This window comes from Saccopteryx leptura, chromosome 3 (genome assembly GCF_036850995.1).
Source record: "Saccopteryx leptura isolate mSacLep1 chromosome 3, mSacLep1_pri_phased_curated, whole genome shotgun sequence".
Lineage (NCBI taxonomy): Eukaryota > Metazoa > Chordata > Mammalia > Chiroptera > Emballonuridae > Saccopteryx > Saccopteryx leptura.
In genome coordinates this window covers 4,880,359-4,902,769 of record NC_089505.1, presented here as the reverse complement: position 1 = coordinate 4,902,769, position 22,411 = coordinate 4,880,359, and the positions used below count along the sequence as shown (strand labels likewise).

The following is a 22,411-nucleotide window of genomic DNA, read 5'->3' as shown; positions in this document are numbered from 1 at the left end:
CCGTGAGAAGTTAAACCCAGCGATACTGTGTCAGTGTGCTCGTACCGGAACAACTATGGGACCACTCAGACCCGAAACCGTTAGTGTAGCCTGGTGGACCGCATGGCAAAGCTTGACCACAGAGCTGGCAGAGACAGCCACTGAGCTGTCACCAGGCCCGGGGAACACGTGTAGCGGTGGGTCCGTCACTGCCGCCACCCGGAATTAAGAATGAGTCGTCTTTGTGCGCAGGAAATGAGAGTCCGCTCAGGAATTCAGAGTAATATCCTCAGGTTCTGCTGCACGGTTTGGGCACCCTGCCAGGGCCTCAAAGACGTTCTCAGGGTTTTTCTCTATCCCCCAAGCCCGTGGCAGACAAAGCGTGCGATCTCCGTGTGGAGCAGAGTACCTGGAATTGTGGGACGGGGCTGAAGCATTTTGGCAACACTCCAAGCTCAGATCGACTATTTAAAAGGCTTATGAGCCCTGGCCGGTTGGCTCAGTGGTAGAGTGTCGGCCTGGCGTGCAGGAGTCCCAGGTTCGATTCCCGGCCAGGGCACACAGGAGAAGCGCCCATCTGCTTCTCCACCCCTCTCCCTCTCCTTCCTCTCTGTCTCTCTCTTCCCCTCCCGCAGCCAAGGTTCCATTGGAGCAAAGTTGGCCCGGGTGCTGGGGATGGCTCCGTGGCCTCTGCCTCAGGCACTGGAATGGCTCTGGTTGCAACAGATGGGCAGAGCATCGCCCCCTGGTGGGCGTGCTGGGTGGATCCTGGTCGGGCACATGCAGGAGTCTGTCTGACTGCCTCCCCGTTTCCAACTTCAGAAAAATACAAAATAAAAATAAATAAAATAAAAGGTTTATGATTTCTTTGATTCAAAAATCACATATAATGCAAACCTGATTCCAGGAGGTGTGGACAGTTCCCGAGCCTGTGCTGCAGGTCACAGGTGGGACCGACTGTCATCACGTGGGCACGGTCATGCACGCATGTGGCTCTGCAGACACGCTGTAAGCAGGGCATCCATGCAATGCCAGTCGTGAGCGTGCTTCTGAGCCACCCACGTGGTGTGCACCGCTCCCACACAGACGCTCACGGAGTGAACGCTGCAGCAGGCGCTGGGGGTGGGTGGGAGGATGCCGCTGAGAACACGTGTTCACACATGGGGATGGTGGGGGAGCCGGCTGGTCATGGAACTGACCCCGTGCCCACCCTAAGCATGAACTCTGGTTTCCCGGTGGAGCATTCGTGGGGTCAGCGAGCTTCTTTCAAATCACACCACATGGGTCACCGAGTGACCAGGAACTTAGGCAGGGTGTCCATCTGCTGACCAGATTCCTCCACGGGCCCCACGGTGAATCTTTCAGGGTTGGGACAGCAGTGGCCATGCTGATGGCTGAGCTGCCTGGTAAGAGAGTCCAGGAGGACCCTGGGCTGTGTAAGCCAACTCAGTTCACTTTCTCAGGTAAGAGAGAGAGGAAGCAGCATCCCTGGGCTGATGAGACATTTCCTGCAGTTGAGCAGTGTGTTGAATGCGGCCGTAGTCCGTGTCTGCAGAATCAACAGTGCTGGGCAGGTCCTCACCCCTCGACCCGGGGAGAGCGTGTCACACTCTGGTGTCCAGGGCTGCTGTCTCCTGTCTGTTGCTGGGTAGGTCCTCGCCCCTCGCCCCTCGACCCGGGGACAGCGTGTCACACTCTGGTGTCCAGGGCTGCTGTCTCCTGTCTGTTGCTGGGTAGGTCCTCGCCCCTCGCCCCTCGACCCGGGGACAGCGTGTCACACTCTGGTGTCCAGGGCTGCTGTCTCCTGTCTGTTGCTGGGTAGGTCCTCGCCCCTCGCCCCTCGACCCGGGGACAGCGTGTCACACTCTGGTGTCCAGGGCTGCTGTCTCCTGTCTGTTGCTGGGTAGGTCCTCGCCCCTCGACCCGGGGACAGCGTGTCACACTCTGGTGTCCAGGGCTGCTGTCTCCTGTCTGTTGCTGGGTAGGTCCTCGCCCCTCGCCCCTCGACCCGGGGAGAGCGTGTCACACTCTGGTGTCCAGGGCTGCTGTCTCCTGTCTGGAGCTGGGCAGGTCCTCGCCCCTCGACCCGGGGACAGCGTGTCACACTCTGACGCCCAGGGCTGCTGTCTCCTGTCTGGAGCTGGGCAGGTCCTCGCCCCTCGACCCGGGGACAGCGTGTCACACTCTGGTGTCCAGGGCTGCTGTCTCCTGTCTGGAGCTGGGCAGGTCCTCGCCCCTCGACCCGGGGAGAGCGTGTCACACTCTGACGCCCAGGGCTGCTGTCTCCTGTCTGGAGCTGGGCAGGTCCTCGCCCCTCGACCCGGGGACAGCGTGTCACACTCTGGTGTCCAGGGCTGCTGTCTCCTGTCTGGAGCTGGGCAGGTCCTCGCCCCTCGACCCGGGGAGAGCGTGTCACACTCTGGTGTCCAGGGCTGCTGTCTCCTGTCTGGAGCTGGGCAGGTCCTCGTCCCTCGACCCGGAGAGAGCGTGTCACACTCTGGTGTCCAGGGCTGCTGTCTCCTGTCTGGCGCTGGGCAGGTCCTCGCCCCTCGACCCGGGGACAGCGTGTCACACTCTGGTGTCCAGAGCTGCTGTCTCCTGTCTGTTGCTGGGTAGGTCCTCGCCCCTCGCCCCTCGACCCGGGGACAGCGTGTCACACTCTGGTGTCCAGGGCTGCTGTCTCCTGTCTGGAGCTGGGCAGGTCCTCGCCCCTCGACCCTCGACCCGGGGACAGCGTGTCACACTCTGGTGTCCAGGGCTGCTGTCTCCTGTCTGTTGCTGGGTAGGTCCTCGCCCCTCGCCCCTCGCCCCGGGGACAGCGTGTCACACTCTGGTGTCCAGGGCTGCTGTCTCCTGTCTGGAGCTGGGCAGGTCCTCGCCCCTCGCCCCTCGACCCGGGGACAGCGTGTCACACTCTGGTGTCCAGGGCTGCTGTCTCCTGTCTGTTGCTGGGTAGGTCCTCGCCCCTCGCCCCTCGACCCGGGGACAGCGTGTCACACTCTGGTGTCCAGGGCTGCTGTCTCCTGTCTGGAGCTGGGCAGGTCCTCGCCCCTCGACCCGGAGAGAGCGTGTCACACTCTGACGCCCAGGGCTGCTGTCTCCTGTCTGGAGCTGGGCAGGTCCTCGCCCCTCGACCCGGGGACAGCGTGTCACACTCTGGTGTCCAGGGCTGCTGTCTCCTGTCTGGAGCTGGGCAGGTCCTCGCCCCTCGACCCGGGGACAGCGTGTCACACTCTGGTGTCCAGGGCTGCTGTCTCCTGTCTCGTCTCACCCGGTGCTTCCCTGCTGATTCCCACCCCTCGTCCTTCCTGCTTCCCGGACCCCTGGTTTTGTGGAGGACTGACTCTTTAATAAAGCCACCTGGTTTGGGCCCGTGCAGCCAGCCTGACTGCCCCCCATGGGGCATGGTGCCCGTCCCGAGTGGCTCTGCCCATGTTTAGCCCACGAGGGCCAGAGAGGAACCCTCTGTAGAAACATAGTAGTTTCCCGGGAAATGGCTGGACAAGTGAGGCTGGTTGTATAATTTCGTTTCACGTTTGCTCACAACCGTGAAGGCGGACACACTTGATGCAACGTGTGAAGGGCAATTTAAAGAGCAGAGAAGATGCTGGTGTCCTCTGGCCACTGCTTCCTCACACCTTCCTGAGGCCGCTGACCGGGGTCTGGTCTGGGAGTCAGGACACCGGAATGTGGTCGTCGCTTGGCTGCCTACGTTCCCTGGAAGAGTCCCCCGACCTGTCTGAGGGGAGAAGGTCTCTTCCTGTTCCCAGAGTCTGCGGTCCAAGTGTCCAATGGTTCTCGCCTCACAGTGGTCATCTGTCCTGTGTGCAGAACAATGCCCACTAGGACTGGGATTGCACATGTGTCCTCTGGTGCCGTAGCTTTACTGGCAACAAAGACCCGTGGGCCGCAAGCAGTCAAGAGTTAGAGGGTGACCGTGCAATGTTGGGGGGGCAGGCAGTGGGGGTGCTTCTGCCCACGCTCCCACAGGGACCCTGCAGGAGTGGCTGAAGCCACATCAAAGTCTCTCCTGTCCACTCGGAAAGCGTCCCTGAGCTGCTGTTTCGAGCAGTGCCACCGGCGAGGTGGATGTGGCAAGCCCTCTTGCTCAGAGTGATGGAAAGTTCTGGATAAAATATTTAAATGCTGCGTGTGTTGGGAAGTTGGCCGGAGATGCTGAGACCCAGACCTGTGCTGGAGGGAGAAGCCAGGGTGTGAAGACAGTGGACACTGACTTCCTCCAGGAGGGCAGTGGACAGAGCTGGTGACATTGGGGTTGGTGAGCTCACAGCCTCACAGGGGACCAGTCCCCTCTGGCCCCAGGTGGGCCTCTTACCCACCTGTCCCTGGGCCCCCTGGTCTCCCTGGAAAGTGATATCCTACGTGGGAACCAGTGATTTCTGGAATGACCCAGCACCATGCTTTTTTCACTTGCCCAAGTTCTATCTTCTGTGTCTTGATCATTCCTGTTTCCCAAGTTTTGACTTGCATTTACTTTTCATGACCGGGAAGCCCAGGAGTCAGAACAGAGGGTGTCACCTCTGGTGACTGTGGCATGATAGGAGAGGACAGCTGTGACTTTCGCCCTCTGGGACCTGTCTTCATCGTCTCTGCCACTCACCGGCCTCTCCCGGTACCTTCTGGATACCAGCCAGGGATTCCTGCAACCAGGCAGCGCTTCAAACACGGTCCGACAGGGATTTAAATACTCACCGTCACCTATTATCCTATACACACGTCACGTGAGCGATTCGCTTCCCCAGTTTTTAATCTCACGTTAGAACATTCTCGAAACCGTTGCTTGTGAAGCAAGCCCCTGGCCCTGGGACCAGCCTCTTCCCCCAAATTTCCCAAGATATTAAAAAAGAAAACCCCGCTCACAGGAGTTCTGGTAGAAACTGAATGTGCACCGCCGTACGGTGAGGACGTAGGGACGGAGTTTATTTTCTTAAGAGGATGGCGTTAACGTCCTCAGAGTTCTAGATAAAATGACCTGCCCCCTAAAACAGAGAAGGCATTTCTTTCAAAATGAGGCACGGGTTGTATTTTATTTCTTAGTTGTCCTTTGGTTCTGTAATGATGAAACGCAGAAGAAAATAGGACCGTCCCGTCTGGACACAGACGCAGACACACTGGGCATGCTCCCCTCTCCGCCTCCTTCTGGGTGATTTCTAGACACACAGACCCCGGCAGTCAGCACGGATTCCAGACCTTTTTTCCTTCTTTAAGAAACGTTCTTGAGAAAGAGAAGAACGAGGTATCCTCAGGCAAGTTCCAGCCAAAATGTCAGTACGACAGCAGAAGTGCCCACATCTACGGTGTGAGGTGCTCGGCTCTTCTGGGCGCAGCCGGGAGTCTTTGCCGTGGGAGACCTGGGTGAGCGCAGTAGGAGATGAACCGCGTCACGGCTTTGTCCGGGAAGAACCCTGAGGGTTCACGCCGCTCTCGGGTGAAATTCAGCGGTGCGTCGACAGCGAGAATCTACACACAACACCTGCAGCGTTGAGGGAAGCGTGTCGAAACCTCTGATTTGAAAGGCGAAGGCACAGACTCGGGAAGATGAAGTATGGAAATGGAGTTGGGGCGGGAGGACCGGGCAGCGGGCAGCGGAGGTGCTGACCCTGATGTTCCCAGAAAGGTGTGGAGCCAGCTTGCTAGATGGGCGTGCCGGGCACAGCGGCGCCAGGGGGTGTCCTGACTCTGTAGGGTGTGACACTGGGTGCTGGGAGCCCCGGGCTCCCGTTGTGAGAACGCGCCCACCTGAGCTGGACAGACCTGTCTGATGTCACAGAGGGTCACAGAGGCAGAGAGGGGCCCTCTGGGGTCCCAGCAGGTTGAGTGACCTCCTTACTCCAGTTCTGGGTCTTCGAACCTTCAAACAGAGTGGTCGAAGGGTAGGAACGGTCTGGAGATCTCCGGGGCTGACCACACGTGCTGCTCCGTGGGCTGAGGGCAGTGGGCCAGCAGGTGAGGAGTCCGTGCCCCACGCCACCCGCGTCCTTGACCCTTTCATGGGCCCCACATTCTCTCCCCCTCCCCCAGCCCCATGCCTCTGGGCGGTGTTGAACGTCACCTCTTATTCAGCAGTGTGACTGTGAACGTGGTCACATTCCCGAAGTCACAGAGAGATGTGATCAGGTGAATAACACGGGTGTTGCGTTACTGCAGCTGCGTGGTTGGAGTTATTTTAGCAGGAGTCTGGGGTTCTGGATGACCGCTGCGGGCGGAGGGCGGGGGACGGTCACGGGCTCGTCGCCAGGGAAGCCCTGTATTTACCGGCACGGGCATTTTATTCTCCTTCGAGTGACTTTCCATTCCTTGCTCCAGTGGAGAGGGAGGGCGTGCGTGTCTCTGGGGGCTTGGAGAGCTTCCAGCCATGTTTCTAAGTGGGAGATCACGCCTGCGGCCGCCACACTGGGTCCAGTTCTCCCGTGGAAATCATGGTGGTACTGCGGAGAAGCGGAGGCGTCCACTTTCCTCTGCCTCTCCTTGATACAAATGGGGAGACCTCCCCCCAAAAGCTGCCCAGTCTCCAGTGGCCAGTGGGGTCCAGCAGTCCCAGAAAACTGCAGGTAGAAGCTTGTAGGTTTTTCCAAATGGGATCTCCACCCCAAACTTGACCTACATGAGCGTCCACGGCCACTGTCTTCTGAGCTCATAGTGACCTCACAAGCTCACGCAGGGATATTCACCCAGGCTGGAATCATTGCTTGTTTTTACAAATATTTTTTTAAAAAAGCCTGACCAGGCGGTGGCACAGTGCATAGAGCGTCAGACTGGGAAGCAGAGGACCCAGGTTCGAAACCCCTAGGTTGCCGGCTTGAGCACAGGCTCATCTGGTTTGAACAAGGCTCACCAGCTTGAGCCTAAGGCTGCTGGCTTGAGCAAGGGGCCACTCGGTCTGCTGTAGCCCCCCAGTCAAGGCACATATGAGAAATCAATCAATGAATAACTAAGGTGTCGCAACGAAAAACTGATGATTGATGCTTCTCATCTCTCTCCCTTCCTGTCTGTCCCTGTCTGTCACTCTCTCTGTCTCTCTCTGTCTTCGTCGCAAAACACACACACACACACTCTGCTTTTACAAAAAATGGTAAATACTCCTTGAAGATGAGAGCGTTCCAGGTCTTCCCTTTAACTCTTAAAGAAAGAGAAGGTAACAGCTCAGCTGCCGACCTGCCCAGCGAGGTTTTACAGCACCTCCTGCTCTCCGCTTTGAGGGGTGGTTGATCCTGGTTACCAGGAGGTAAAATCAAACCACTTTTAACTTTTGAGAAGCTAGGTTTTTCAAACGTCTCAGAGACCACTGTAACGTGGATTATTGCTGCTACGATTCCTCTGGGAAATATTCGCTCTATTAGACACGACGCGTCCATGAGTGGAGGGAGACCCCACTCTGACACTCGGGCTGTGTAACCATAGTTGAGATGAAACTGCCACTCTGTATGGTTTTTCAGGAGATAAAAAATAATAACAACATATGAAATGTCCTGCGTGCCCAGAACACAAGGTGCATGTCATTACAGGTCGCTAGTTTTTGGTATTTTAGAGTTTCTCAGCCCCTTCTGACGTTTTCCCGATGCCCAGCCTGGTGCCAAAGCCGTGCCCCCGGGTGAACAGTCCGTTGGTCAGACGGACAGCATGGGAGGCTCAGAGGAGCACAGACATAAATTCAGGGCCCAGTCAGGCTCCGATGTCGGGGAGCACACTGTCTCTCCAGGTTTCCTGTCCCCAGCGGCTGACACCTGCACAGACAGCCCAGCCCTGTGCCCGTGACGCAGTACGTCTCTGGGGACAGGAAGTTCTCTGGTGAAAATTTCTGATGATTTCTGTCAGTGGTTTCATTGAACGATCAGGAGCTTTTTCTTTTCTGCTGAGAAATCTCTGCTTCTTCTGCAACGCCACCTCTAGGGTGGCGAGCCACATTCTTGGTAGAAACATCCGGGACGGGGTGCCTGAGGCCTGAGGAGGAGACCTCTGTGTTCCACAGACCGCTCCCCCCCTCCCCGTCCCGTGCGCCTGCCGCGGACCTTCTGAGAGGCAGTGTGGACAGTGAAACAAATTCTCAGGGTCCTCTTGTCCCCTGCTTTCCGTGTCCTTCCCCGTCCAGCCTTTTGTCCGCACTGTCCAGAGGCAGAGTGGACCTCACTGAGAGACCCTTTCCATCTCCGTGAGATGCTGGTCAGACCCCAGGATGGAAGAGCAAGGCCCCCCACCACGGGCACTGATGGAACTGTTGGCAAAGTACCCAAGGGGACTGAGGCGTCACTTCCGTGTAGAGCGACACCGTGGCGGAGTCCCGGGCCCCCGGGGTCGGCAGGCTCACGAGTGTCACTGCTCTCTTGCAGGAAGAAGGCATCGTCAAAGAGATTGACATCAGCCACCATGTGAAGGAGGGCTTCGAAAAGGCCGACCCTTCCCAGTTCGAACTGCTGAAGGTCTTAGGACAAGGATCCTACGGAAAGGTAAGTTCATCTTCGACTCCCTCTGAGCGAGTCCTGTTCCCCCGTGGCGGGTCCCCCCCATCTCAGGGCGGAGCGCTCGGATGTCCGGTGATGAGGAGGTGGTGGAGGTGACCCCCAAATACAACGGGAGCATGGCCCCCTGGCTGAGGGAGTGGAGTTCACAGGTGATCTTCCCTTGGCGGGGGTCCCGTGCTAACTGGAACCCACGCAGACGTCAGGACTGTGGCCTCACTTTGCACGGCTAGAATTTTGTCACCACAGAGCTGTGCAGAGCGGGGACTGCAACCCCAAGAACATCGCACACATCTTTTCCTCTTGTAGTGGCTTCCTTCCCCGGCTGTGATGTGACCATCGTGGTGAGGAGGTTATTGAGCTGTAGCCATTGAATCCTTCACAGGTCTGGTTTGGTTTTGAAGAAAGGAAAACTAAGAGGAGAAGCAGCAAAGAGAAAGGGAGATGGTGCCCTTGGAGGGGTCACTCAGGGGTCAGGGAGGCGGGGGCCAGTCCTGGCTGCCCCCCCCCCCGCATGTCACTTGCACAGTTAGTTTGCCCCTTGAAACGTCTGTAACGTGGGGATAATACACACCACTCCGTGCAGTCACCCTGTGGACATCCCACGTGGACCCCTTCCCACTGTTGCCAGGCTGTGTCTGTGCCCAGAGCTGTTTGGTTTTCTTTTCTTGTTTACCTTGAAAACACATGGAAGCCCTGGCCTGTTGGCTCAGTGGTAGAGTGTCGGCCTGGCGTGTGGAGGTCCCGGGTTCAATTCCCAGCCAGGGCACACAGGGGAGGCGCCTATCTGCTTTTCCACCCCTCCCCCTCTCCTTCCTCTCTGTCTCTCTCTTCCCCTCCCGCAGCCAAGGCTCCATTGGAGCAAAGATGGCCCGGGCGCTGGGGATGGCTCTGTGGCCTCTGCCCCAGGCGCTGGAGTGGCTCTGGTCGCAACAGAGCGACGCCCAGGATGGGCAGAGCATCGCCCCCTGGTGGGCAGAGCGTCACCCCTGGTGGGTGTGCCGGGTGGATCCCAGTCGGGCGCATGCGGGAGTCTGTCTGACTGTCTCTCCCCGTTTCCAGCTTCAGAAAAAATACAAAAAAAAAAGAAAAGAAAAGAAAACACATGGAAGTGAATTCCCATCAGGAAGTGAGAGCTAGCTGGGTCTTTATACTCAGGACACGTCCGTGGACAGCAGGAGGTCTGCAGATCTCTTCGTGTCAGGGACACGTGAACACGTGAATTGCCCGGGGCAGTGCCTCCTCTCTGCGCCCTGGTGTGACTGGCAGCATTGGACCGACCCAGACGGCATGCTCGTAGACCAGGGGGTGGCCCTGAAGCCACCGTCTCCCGGACAGTGAGCAGAGCGGGGTCCCGTAGGGCGTGTGGACCCTCGCCACGCCGGCCCCTTCCCCACAGGACTGGGTACCTTGGCGAAACCCGGCCCCTGGTGGGTGCGTGTTGGATCGATAGTGTGGTCGTGCTGCCCTGGGTAATCGCCTACAGAGCACGAGATGTGATTGTTTGGGAAATGTATCTCTTGGCGTCCTCAGAAGGTAGAATGTGTTTTTCTTCCCTCTTTTCCTTCCCCCCTCCCTGGAATGTGGTAAGGACTGTGTTTACACTAAGATAGATACAAGCCTGTTAGTTTGAACTGTGCCAAGACCAGGACTAGGAATCGTGTGGCTTGCGGAAATGGCCGTTTGCTGTGGGGCACAGGTGTTTGTGGGGAGTCAGGACTTCCGTCTCCCAGGGAAACGGCAACACTGCTTCCTGTGGTGCTGGGAGACCCCGGGGATTATTAGAAATGAGGTGGGGGGCACAATCCTTTCCCCAAGGACCACGATCGCGACATGGACACAGGTGGAGGGCCCCCTCCTCTGCCTTCAAAGGTGCTGCCCGCGTGTCTGAATTCGACCATCGTTGGAACGTGGTCAGCCGGGTCCCTCCGTCTGTCCTGAGGCACGAGGCCCAGGGGGCGCTGCCCAGGTGATGGCTGACTCGTCGTCACCGAGGGACTCTTACTTGGTGTGATGCCACCCGCGTGTCAAGGTGCTGGTGGCACAGAGGTGGGACAGGGCTCCCTGAGCTCAGCGGGACACAGACGGAGGCTCCAGGGTTCATTCTGAAAACTGACAGAACAAACGCAGACAGAAAACGACCTTTTTTTTTTTTTTAAACGCATCTGGGACATTTTTTTTTTTTTAAAAGGAGAAAAGGTCTTTTCCAAGTCCTTCCAAATCTCAAATTTTGCATTTCAGTTTTGCTTTAAAAAAGCAACAACCCTTCTTCGAAAAGCAACCAGAGGCATAAAATGGTGTTTGGCAGAATCAATCCTCGTGGGACGGCGGGTGACCTGGGAGGACGCCACAGCGCTTCCTCGGGCCACCGTGACACGCGGAGCCCACAGGTGCCGCTCAGGAGACAGTAACGAGCAGAGAGACCGGAAGACGGAGGCGGGGGCAGCGCCATGACCTTTCACCTCCGTGAGCGCCTCCCGCGCGCTCGGCCACCCCTGGCGTTTGGGGTCAGCCGGGTCCGTGCCTCTGCTGAGGGTGGAGGGGAAGGTCAGGGCTCCTGCGGACAAGGGTGCTGGCCTGACAGTCAGGGCAGGGCTCCGGGAAGAAGAGGTGTTTTTCTGGAAATCCTCACTCAGACGTTCCCTGAGCTCGGAGCCAGCGTCGGGCACCGGAGAGCAGGAGCCGAAATGTGTCTGTCCACTCAGGCCCCGTGTGGTGAACGTTTCATAACAGCAGAAGTAGTGACAAGAGGGGGAAAGCCGTGTGTTCTGATGCCCCCTATTGTTTCATTCTTCATCTCCACGTAAATGTATCGATAGGTGTCCTGAGGCAGGAGGCTGCGCCCTGCGGCCCAGACGGGCCAGGCGGGCACGTCGCTGTCTCTAGCCTGCAGGAGGCTCTGTCAGACGCAGCTCGGAACGGCCAGGAGCTGGTGTGCGTCGGCCCCCAGCGTCCCGGGGTCGTTTGTCACCCATCACCAGTCCCTCCCGTCCTTCCTCCGTCCATCTGTGATCACAGACGCTGGAGACGCAGAAACGAACGAAACGCAGCCCCTGCCGCGGAGACCTTCCCGCCGGTGCCCGCTCCCGGCCCCACCCTCCCCGGAGCCCTGTGAGTGGCTCTGTCATCTCACCTTAGCCACGTGGGTCCCCTGCTAACCGGCCTGCTAGTCCTCTGCTCTCCGCTGTGTAGCCGTAAGCTTGTCCCTGTCACCAAGCAACGCTAAACCCCAGAGGAGGGGTCCTGGTGCAGGGACACTGAGCCGGCAGCCCCGGGGTGTCCCACACGCTCTCGTGGGCTCAGGTCTCGGAAGTCCACCCTGCAGAGCGTAGGGAGCCCAGAGACCCGTGCTGGACCAGGTTGCTGGGGTCGGTGGAGCCGGTCGTGGTCCCTGGTCACGTGTTGGAACCGTCGGGGTTTCAGTGCAGCCGGGCAGAGGCGGCGGCAGTACAGGTGCAGGTGCTGAATTCAGAAAGCGGTGGAACACTCTGGAAAGGTGGGAGTCCGTCCAGTGCTGGGGCGTCCCTGCGGGGCGGAGTGGGGGCAGCAGCGCGGGCTGGCCCCTCCCCCCTCCCCCTCGCCCCGCCAGGGGGTGACCACCAGCCGATCGGGAGGGAACGTTTGCCCTGCCACGGGGTGACCACCAGCCGATCGGGAGGGAACGTTTGCCCCGCCACGGGGTGACCACCAGCCAATCGGGAGGGAACGTGTTCTCTCGGTGCCCAGGGTGTGGGGTGCAGGTGCGGTTCCCACGCTCGGAGGGGCTCAAACCCAACCCCAAACTGCCCATCTCCCCTGTCACTTCCCTGGTGACACTGTAAGAACGGTCGTTACGTGTCTTCCTCTGGGGGGAGGTTGTCACAGTGGGTGTGTGTGCTGAGGGACAGGCGGACCCGTGGACGGTCCAGAGCTGAGGGAGAGCGAGAGCGGAGCGTCCTGCCCTGAGCCGGGAAGCGGGTCTTGTTGATGCCGGAGACGTGGAGGAGGCTCGGGGCGGTTCAGAATGACAGAGCACCTGTCCCCGCGTGCGGCGTCCTCAAGAACCGTCTCCGCGGAGTCGCAGGCTGAGCTGCCGAGATAGCAGTTCTAAAAATGACACCGGAGCCGCCAGCATGAAATATTCCGGCTCCAGCGACTATATTGGGTGCGATTGTCAGAGCTGCCTGGGAGCTTGGTTCCCGACATCAGGATGTGTTCCCACGTTCCCCGAGGAGGACAGAGAGGAGGAGAGAGGATCACAGGACGCAGTCGACGTGCCTGACGCCCCGTGGCCCAGGAAGCCCGTCTCGTCTCCACTGGCTGAGCGCCTTCGGAAGCTGACTTTACCGTGTTTAGTACTTTCCTCTCCGCTGCTGCCGATCTCCCACCACAGGGCCCTCCGTTTGCCCCGGGGCCGCTCCCGCCACAGGGCTGGCACCCAGAGGGGGGGCTGACAGCCATCGACAGAGTGGGTTCTCTTCCTGCGCTGTCCAAAAACGAATTAGAACCCTTCCTTTTAAAACGAGAGGTAAAATAGCCTTTGCGTCAACCATCTCATTGTTAAAGCCCGGAAGACGTACGATAGAGGAGAGAAGAGTTTTATGCGCAGCCCTCCGACATCTTTACGCTATGTCTGCAGTGGGGGCTGCTTGTGTGATCCTGGTTTTCAGTTGAGGCCTAAGTGGAATGGGGTTCTCACCCCCCTGTGAGTCCTTAAACCCTCATACATATGCATGTGTGAGTTCATGGCCACCCCTACAGCATTGCAAGGTCCACTGGGGAACAGGGGCCGTTCCCATCCAGACGCTGGGCCGTCGGACACAAAACCTTCGTACGCTCTGTTCAGTGTCCCTTTGGGGAGCTCTCGATTTGAAAGAGGGGTTTCCTTGTCATCACCAGTTCTCTGATTATAAGAATGGCTCCTATTGGGACTAATAACTGGGTCTCCTTGGAACAGAAGGAGGGCATTCATCTGCCCCCTCCCGAGCCCATGGCAGGTTTGAGGAATGACACAAGGCGGCTTCTCCCCGCCCTGAGCCAGTGGCCGGGCTGGTCCACCCACGGAGCCCTGCACAGCCACCCTCAGTCACCAGGGCGGGGAGTACGGCCTCTGGAATGTTTGCACCAGCTCGTCCGTGCTCCGGCCCAGAGGACGACACCTGCCTCTCACTGGGGTCACCGCCGCCTAACGCAGGGTGACACACAGCTGTCCCACTGCCACCCCCTTCCAGGTGCAGCTTCTGCTCCTGTCCTCTGGGAGCTGAGCTCTGGTCCATGTCCCTGTCCCCTCAGGAGGACCGTTGGCCTGTGTGGGCCTTCCTGTCTTCTCACACCCTCCCGCACCTGCCCAGAGAGGGGACAGGGCCACCCACACTTCCCTGCTGACCCCAGCTCCTCACCCCATGACCTCTGAGGTGACATCAGGTACCGCAGGAGGGCTGGAGGGCTCAGGATACACGCAGGAAATGCACTGCGTGCCGTGGCTTCCCACCATGGAGGGTCTCGAAGCAGAAGTTTCGCGCTCTCTCTCTGCACCGCCCTCTGACCGCCTGTCAGGAAGCACGTCCCCAGCAGGAATCCCGGGCCGGGCCTGCTGTCCGCTCCGTCCTCTGAGGAGGCCGGCGGTGGGGAGGGGCTGGAGCCTGCATCCAGTGTCCCTGGGCCGGGAGACTCGGGCCCGGACTCTCCACAGGAGGCTTGTTTATCCCGCCGACGAGAAAAACCCGGGACGCACACTCGCCAGGTGTCTCCCAAAGATGAGCGTTCATTCCCAGGGACGTGTCGTCCAAAACCCTGGAGCAGGGAAGCCCGTGTCTCACTGCCCACAATCTCCCAGGACCCTCACTCCTGGAGGCAGCATCCTGTCCTCCTGACCCCTGTCTCCATCTAGACAGGGGGGAGGGTGGTTTCCATGGTGCTGGACAGTCCCGGCCGGGGAGCAAGGGGCCTGGCGGGTGACAGCAGTCAGGAAGCACCGCCCGCCCTCGGCCGGTCCCCTCCCCGGTCCCTGTCCTCCTCAGTGGCCAGAAGCCAGGAGTGCAGTCCACTGCTGTTCTCCGTGGCGAGTGGAGCTGCAGCCCCTTCCGCGAGCTCCACGGGAGCAGCCTCGTCCACGGAGCCGGAGTCCCTGTGCATCTGTTGTGGCCGGTCCTCCAGACACCATGGGCTTCCCGTGGGAGGACACTCGGAGAGGAGTGACCGCCCCCGTCCACCCTGCGGGGCACGCGGGCAGCATCTGCAGCCGGACACACGGCCTCACCTGCCTTGTTTTTACTGATTTTGTTAGACGGCCGCCGCCAAGACTCTGAGCTCAGCCTCTCCCAACCGGTTCTCTTTCCTTCTCGTTTTTCCTCCATACGCCTGAAAAAAAAGCTTCAGAAAGTGTGAAATGTCCGCATGACGTGGATAACTTGTTTGCAAACCACAGTTCCTGAGGACCACCGCCGGTCCGTGGCTGGTTTGCCTTCACGGTGGGGATTCCGAAGGGACATTGACAGTCGACCAGTCACGCTCCCTTAAACCTTGAGAATGTTGTTTTTTTGTTTTTGTTTTTTTTTAAGGAGGGTGGAATTACTTCTTACATAAAATGCTTAACAGAAAGTTAACGGCACCAGGAACACAGGACGATGCTCCCTTCTACAGACACGTGGCGGTGTCGACACACAGTGGTGTGAAGGACACGAAACGCTTCCCCGCAGCCTGGGTGTTAGTGGAAACCTGAGGTTCCCCAGCGTGCATTCATATTATTGGAAATTCTGTAAACTCCCTTGGGTGCCCCTTTCCAGATCAAACAGGGGGGGGCGAGGAAGGTGTCCATTTCCGATGTCCTGTGTTCTCTCTCTCCCTCTCTAAGGTGTTCCTGGTCAGGAAGGTCAAGGGACCAGACGCCGGACAGCTCTACGCCATGAAAGTCCTTAAGAAAGCGACCTTGAAAGGTGAGCGTGCGGGGGGCTGGCCTCCCCTGGGACCTGGAACGGTGGTCTACACTCGGTGCTACGCTCGTTGGGCGCATTCTGCGCAGCGCTGCCCGGTCCTGGGAGATACGTGTGATGGAATACATCAGACACATTGCTCCCCGATTGGTAACAAACAGTGAAAGCGTCTCCTGAGCTTCACGTCTCCGGCAAACGCCACACAGTCTTTGGAGAGGACATAATACCACCCCTCCGCGTATGTTCTGGTCTGCACACACGCGGCACAGACAGCGGGGCGGGGGAGGGAGGACAGCCGGTTGCCGCGGCCGCGCGTGGACGACAGACCGACCCGACCGGCCGGCCGGCCTTCGTCAGACGGCATCGCTCAGTTTTAAACAGAACGCGAGTCACACTCCTGTCTTCTTTCTCTCCGTGTCCTGGGGGCGGGGGAAACACGGTCCCAACCCCTGGCTCCCAGCCCTCGGTGAAGTCAGAGCGCAGGACGGCCACACCTGTGCCACCCACGTGCCCATCCCCCCGTTCCCGGGGAGCAGAGCAGGCTGTGGGGTGAGAAGGGGAGGCGTGGCCCCTGGTTCCTCGCAGGAGGTGACGGGTGGCTTGGGTCACTCTGTGGACAGACAGGGCTGCAGCCTGGGGGGCGGAGGACCGGATGCGTGCAGCAGGGCCAGCTTGCCCTGGAGCCGGCGGGGTGGGGAGTCTCGCCCTCTGGGTGAGTGGGGACTCCTGCTAAGGGCAGGGGGCTCGTGTGAGGCCACGGGGGCCCCGAAACTCAGAGGTGTCAAAGCGACACTGAATTCCCAGGTCTTAGGGTCACAATGTCCTCAGCGGGGATGTGGGAGGGGGGGGCAGAGACGCCGTGCTCTGTGCTCCAGTCACGAGCTGTCCAGCCGGTAAGTAGAGGTGTCCTCTGTAACAACACAGGACGAGTCACAGAGCAGGTACAGAGGCCGAGCCATCTTAGGACAGCACTCCCAGGAGGAAGGCGCTCCTCCACCGAGGACACGCAGGACGGACCGGGAGGGGCGGGGGGCCTGCAGGCTGACGGGTGGTGCCGGGAAGATGAGTCAGGATGGTGCAGTCAGCGTGGCCAGCGGTCACCACTCCGCTCAGCCTGGAGGAAGGGGTCAGGACGGTGCGGTCAGCGTGGCCAGCGGTCATCACTCTGCCCAGCCTGGAGGAAGGGGTCAGGACGGTGCGGTCAGCGTGGCCAGCGGTCATCACTCTGCCCAGCCTGGAGGAAGGGGTCAGGACGGTGCGGTCAGCGTGGCCAGCGGTCACCACTCTGCCCAGCCTGGAGGAAGGGGTCAGGAGGGTCCGGTCAGCGTGGCCAGCGGTCACCACTCTGCCCAGACTGGAGGAAGGGGTCAGGAGGGTGCGGTCAGCGTGGCCAGCGGTCACCACTCTGCCCAGCCTGGAGGAAGGGGTCAGGATGGTGCGGTCACCACTCTGCCCAGCCTGGAGGAAGGGGTCAGGATGGTGCGGTCAGCGTGGCCAGCGGTCACCACTCTGCCCAGCCTGGAGGAAGGGGTCAGGATGGTGCGGTCAGTGGTCACCGCTCTGCCCAGCCTGGAGGAAGGGGTCAGGATGGTGCGGTCAGCGGTCACCACTCTGCCCATCCTGGAGGAAGGGGTCAGGATGGTGCGGTCAGCGGTCACCACTCTGCCCAGCCTGGAGGAAGGGGTCAGGATGGTGCGGTCAGTGGTCACCGCTCTGCCCAGCCTGGAGGAAGGGGTCAGGATGGTGCGGTCAGCGGTCACCACTCTGCCCAGCCTGGAGGAAGGGGTCAGGATGGTGCGGTCAGCGGTCACCACTCTGCCCAGCCTGGAGGAAGGGGTCAGGATGGTGCGGTCAGCGGTCACCACTCTGCCCAGCCTGGAGGAAGGGGTCAGGATGGTGCGGTCAGCGGTCACCACTCTGCCCAGCCTGGAGGAAGGGGTCAGGATGGTGCGGTCAGTGGTCACCGCTCTGCCCAGCCTGGAGGAAGGGGTCAGGATGGTGCGGTCAGCGGTCACCACTCTGCCCAGCCTGGAGGAAGGGGTCAGGATGGTGCGGTCAGCGGTCACCACTCTGCCCAGCCTGGAGGAAGGGGTCAGGATGGTGCGGTCAGCGGTCACCACTCTGCCCAGCCTGGAGGAAGGGGTCAGGATGGTGCGGTCAGCGGTCACCACTCTGCCCATCCTGGAGGAAGGGGTCAGGATGGTGCGGTCAGCGTGGCCAGCGGTCACCACTCCGCCCAGCCTGGAGGAAGGGGTCAGGACGGTGCGGTCAGCGTGGCCAGCGGTCACCACTCTGCCCAGACTGGAGGAAGGGGTCAGGATGGTGTGGCCAGCGGTCACCACTCTGCCCAGACTGGAGGAAGGGGTCGGGATGGTGTGGCCAGCGGTCACCACTCTGCCCAGACTGGAGGAAGGGGTCAGGACGGTGCGGTCAGCGTGGCCAGCGGTCACCACTCTGCCCAGACTGGAGGAAGGGGTCAGGATGGTGTGGCCAGCGGTCACCACTCTGCCCAGACTGGAGGAAGGGGTCGGGATGGTGTGGCCAGCGGTCACCACTCTGCCCAGACTGGAGGAAGGGGTCAGGAGGGTGCGGTCACCACTCTGCCCAGTGGCGGCTGCATCTCCCACGTGTGTTTGGGAGGAAAAAGGAGCTAAAATGGGTTCCCTGGCACCACTTGACCTGCTGAAGCCCGATCTCTCAGGGGCCGAGCCTTGAATTTGACATTTTTTTTAAACTTGTCCCAGTAATTCTTTTGCCCGAAAAGCTGTGGGTCCTCTGACCTGGGCATTCTGCTTTAACGCAGATACCTGGGTAGTTATCCAGAGCAGGGGTCACCAGACTTTTTACACAGGGGGCCAGTTCACTGTCCCTCAGACCGTTGGAGGGCCGGACTATAAAAAAAACTAGGAACAAATCCCTATGAACACTGCACATATCTTATTTTAAAGTAAAAGAACAAAACAGGAACAAAAATACCATATTTAAAATAAAGAACAAGTAAATTTAAGTCAACAAACTGACCAGTATTTCAATGGGAACTATGGGCCTGCTTTTGGCTAATGAGATGGTCAATGTGCTCCTCTCACTGACCACCAATGAAAGAGGTGCCCCTTCCGGAATTGCGGCGGGGGCAGATAAATGGCCTCAGGGGGCCGCATGCGGCCCATGGGCCGTAGTTTGGGGACCCCGATCCAGAGTATCCATAGCAACGAGCTAAACCATGGGCTTTATAGTGAACGTCGTTTATTGCAGCTGTGATCACCTTCGTAAAACTGTCCATTGAACTTGGCCAAAACATGCCAAGATTCTAGTAATAACATAATTTTTTTATAAAAGCCTTTTTTTTTTGGTCATTTTTCTATACGCATTAAAACACGTGGGAAACAAAGCTGTGTGAACAGTATGCAGCAAACAGAGAAGGTTTCCACGTTCTATCTCCGAGTGTTAATCAGATCACCCTTCACTGAGCAGGAGTCCCCTAGAACACAGGGAGTGACATCAGGCCTCTGGGAGGTCAGGGTCACGTGCAGGTCTATGAGTCGCATGGCCACTCCTGCACGGGCTGAAAAGGTGAACCACGGAGCCGGCTCACGAGTCGCCCGTTCACGCGTCAGCGTGCGAACTAGACAAGTGACAACGTGCGGCCACCCAGACACTTGGCACAAGGTGGCCATAGCCACACGGCCAATTCCCAACAGCCCAGAGAGCAAACAAACAAACAAACAGCAACAATATCCTTCCTCTAGTGAGTAAATAAAACGTGGCGTAGCTGTACTGCAGAATATATTCAGCAACAAAGAAATGAAATACCGATTTGTGCTGCAACGTGGGTGCATCTTGCAGATAAGACATTAAGCGAGAGAAACCGGTCACAAACCCCCCCGGGTCCTGCAGGGTGACGGTCCTGAAGAGGCAGGTCCACAAACCTCGTGCCTGAGGGTGTGGGGCTCGGGAGTCACGAGGACGTGCCCGAGGATGTGGGACTCGGAGTCACGAGGGCGTGCCTGAGGATGTGGGACTCGGGAGTCACGAGGACGTCCCTGAGGATGTGGGGCTCGGAGTCACGAGGGCGTGCCTGAGGGTGTGGGACTCGGAGTCACGAGGACGTCCCTGAGGGTGTGGGACTCGGGAGTCACGAGGACGTGCCTGAGGGTGTGGGACTCGGAGTCACGAGGACGTGCCTGAGGGTGTGGGGCTCGGGAGTCACGAGGACGTGCCTGAGGGTGTGGGGCTCGGGAGTCACGAGGACGTCCCTGAGGATGTGGGGCTCGGGAGTCACGAGGACGTCCCTGAGGATGTGGGGCTCGGGAGTCACGAGGACGTCCCTGAGGATGTGGGGCTCCGGAGTCACGAGGACGTGCCTGAGGGTGTGGGACTCGGGAGACACGAGGACGTCCCTGAGGGTGCGGGGCTCGGGAGTCACGAGGACGTGCCTGAGGGTGCGGGGCTCGGGAGTCACGAGGACGTGCCTGAGGATGTGGGACTCGGGAGTCACGAGGACGTGCCTGAGGATTGGGGACTCGGGAGTCACGAGGACGTGCCTGAGGATTGGGGACTCGGGAGTCACGAGGACGTGCCTGAGGATTGGGGACTCGGGAGTCACGAGGACGTGCCTGAGGGTGTGGGACTCGGAGTCACGAGGACGTGCCTGAGGATGCGGGACTCGGGAGTCACGAGGACGTGCCTGAGGATGCGGGACTCGGGAGTCACGAGGACGTGCCTGAGGATGCGGGACTCGGAGTCACGAGGACGTCCCTGAGGGTGCGGGACTCGGAGTCACGAGGACGTCCCTGAGGGTGTGGGGCTCCGGAGTCACGAGGGCGTGCCTGAGGGTGTGGGGCTCGGGAGTCACGAGGACGTCCCTGAGGATGTGGGGCTCGGGAGTCACGAGGACGTCCCTGAGGGTGTGGGACTCGGGAGTCACGAGGACGTGCCTGAGGGTGTGGGACTCGGGAGTCACGAGGACGTACCTGATCCTGCGGAGACAGGGTTTCAGAAAGTCCTCGGTCCTGCTGTGTCGTGTCCAGCAGGGTGAGCTGATCGGCCTCCCCACCTCTGTCGCAGCGGCACAGCCATGACGGCTGAGGGTCGGGTGAGGTCGCCGCCACGCCAGGAGGTGCAGCTCGCTGTGCAGAGCAGAGCAAACCCCGGAGCTGCCCGGCCCCCACCCCCACGCGGCGGGCCAGCCACAGGACAGGGCTGATTTGAAATGCAGAAAAGAGATAAAAATTATTTTATACCCAAGTCCTACGGATTGTTATCAAATCACAAAATGGCGTGGAATGTTTCTCTTTTTACGTCCACAGTAGCAAGCCTGCTCGATTCCAGACTGACCCGTCGAACGCGGGAAAGTTGCATCCGGGCCGTTGGTTGGCTCCTGAGTGCGCCGGGCTGGAGCTGCCGGATGGGACCGTGTGGCCCGCGTCACTCCACAGTCTCCGCGGCTCACTGAGGGGCAGCGCCGGAGGGTGAAGGGACCACCTCTCTGGCCGTCTGCTCTTTGCTCCTGGGTCTGAAGGCTCAACGCTGCAGAGCCCTGAGCTGTCCGGAGGCAGCTGGCACGTGCTCAGCCTCAGGAAACGGGAGGCTCCTCTTAGTGTCTGTTTCTTACTTGGTGGAAGAACCGTCGGTGCCGATCCAGTGGCACAGCCTGGGTTCCAGCCCTTTCTCTCCGCCCGTGGATCTGGCCCGAGGGTTCCCGAGGCCACGAAGAAAGGGCAGCGGGGCGGTCAGCGTGGGGGCTCGGCCCAGCAGACGGGCCTGGAGCTGCCCGCGCTCCCCTCTGGAGAGCTGGTCTCACGCGTGTTGTCTCGTGTCTGGAGGCCTGGAGCTGCCCGCGCTCCCCTCTGGAGAGCTGGTCTCACGCGTGTTGTCTCGTGTCTGCAGGGCCGGAGCTGCCCGCACTCCCCTCTGGAGAGCTGGTCTCACGCGTGTTGTCTCGTGTCTGCAGGGCCGGAGCTGCCCGCGCTCCCCTCTGGAGAGCTGGTCTCACGCGTGTTGTCTCGTGTCTGCAGGGCCGGAGCTGCCCGCACTCCCCTCTGGAGAGCTGGTCTCACGCGTGTTGTCTCATGTCTGAAGGACCAGAGCTGCCCGCGCTCCCCTCTGGAGAGCTGGTCTCACGCGTGTTGTCTCGTGTCTGAAGGACCGGAGCTGCCCGCGCTCCCCTCTGGAGAGCTGCTCTCACACGTGTTGTCTCGTGTCTGGAGGCCTGGAGCTGCCCGCGCTCCCCTCTGCAGAGCTGGTCTCACGCGTGTTGTCTCGTGTCTGAAGGGCACCGCCTGGGGTGACGACTGGCCTCACCGTGTGTCCCTGTGTTCGTCCCCGGGAACGAGGCCCGGTCAGTTGCATGCCTGGTTGTCAGCGGTGATAAGACCCTGTGCTGGAGCGAACAGCCTTTCCTGTTTCCTGCCCATCTGGACCCAGGCCGCTGGGGTCCGACCGGGTGTGTGCTAGTCTCACAAAGCACGTTTGTGGCGATGTTTTCCCGGACCTGTGCGCTCCATCAGCGTTGCACCACATCCGCGGCCGGGGCTGGAGTCCCGGGGCCTTTCTCTATTGTTTTAGACATAATAAGAGCATTTAGACAGGCTGTTTATTTGGGCTCCTGGCCCTGTTTCTGTTTGTTTCAGATAATCTTGAAATTTTCTGCTGGCCTCTTCGTTGAGGTTCGCAGCCTTCTGACGGCCAGTTCGTAGGTGTTTGATAACTCAGCATGTCACTGTTTCCCCTGTTGTTTCTTCCACTGCTTTTTATTAAACAGATTCCCGGCGCCTGGTTTAACCCTTTCGTAGGCCTGGGATTTATTTTTTTGTGTAAAATGCAGGGTGGAAATACCTATTTTTCCACTCTAACCAGACGGCCTGTATGGAAATTTGAACACGAGATCTTTTCCCAGTTTTTGCACCAGGTTGTTATGGCCTTTGTTTTCTGTGACCCGTCAGACATGTGACTGAACAGTTCTACCACATTCCCCATGGACGCCATGACAATAACACCCATCCTAGACAGGTTTCAGGTGATCACACCCAGCGCCGGCAGCGGAAC

The 22,411-nt window shown here is 59.5% G+C and overlaps 1 protein-coding gene across 5 annotated transcripts in view; it reads left to right on the top strand.

Moving 5' to 3' along the window:
* RPS6KA2 (ribosomal protein S6 kinase A2) overlaps positions 1 to 22,411 on the top strand; it is a 242,493-nt gene that overhangs the window by 166,268 nt on the left and 53,814 nt on the right. For all 5 annotated transcript variants that reach the window (XM_066372859.1, XM_066372863.1, XM_066372864.1 and 2 more), the window contains 2 exons: positions 8,328 to 8,444; positions 15,289 to 15,370. In XM_066372859.1, coding sequence (XP_066228956.1) covers positions 8,328 to 8,444; positions 15,289 to 15,370 — 199 coding nt within the window. The remainder of the gene's footprint in view (positions 1 to 8,327; positions 8,445 to 15,288; positions 15,371 to 22,411) is intronic.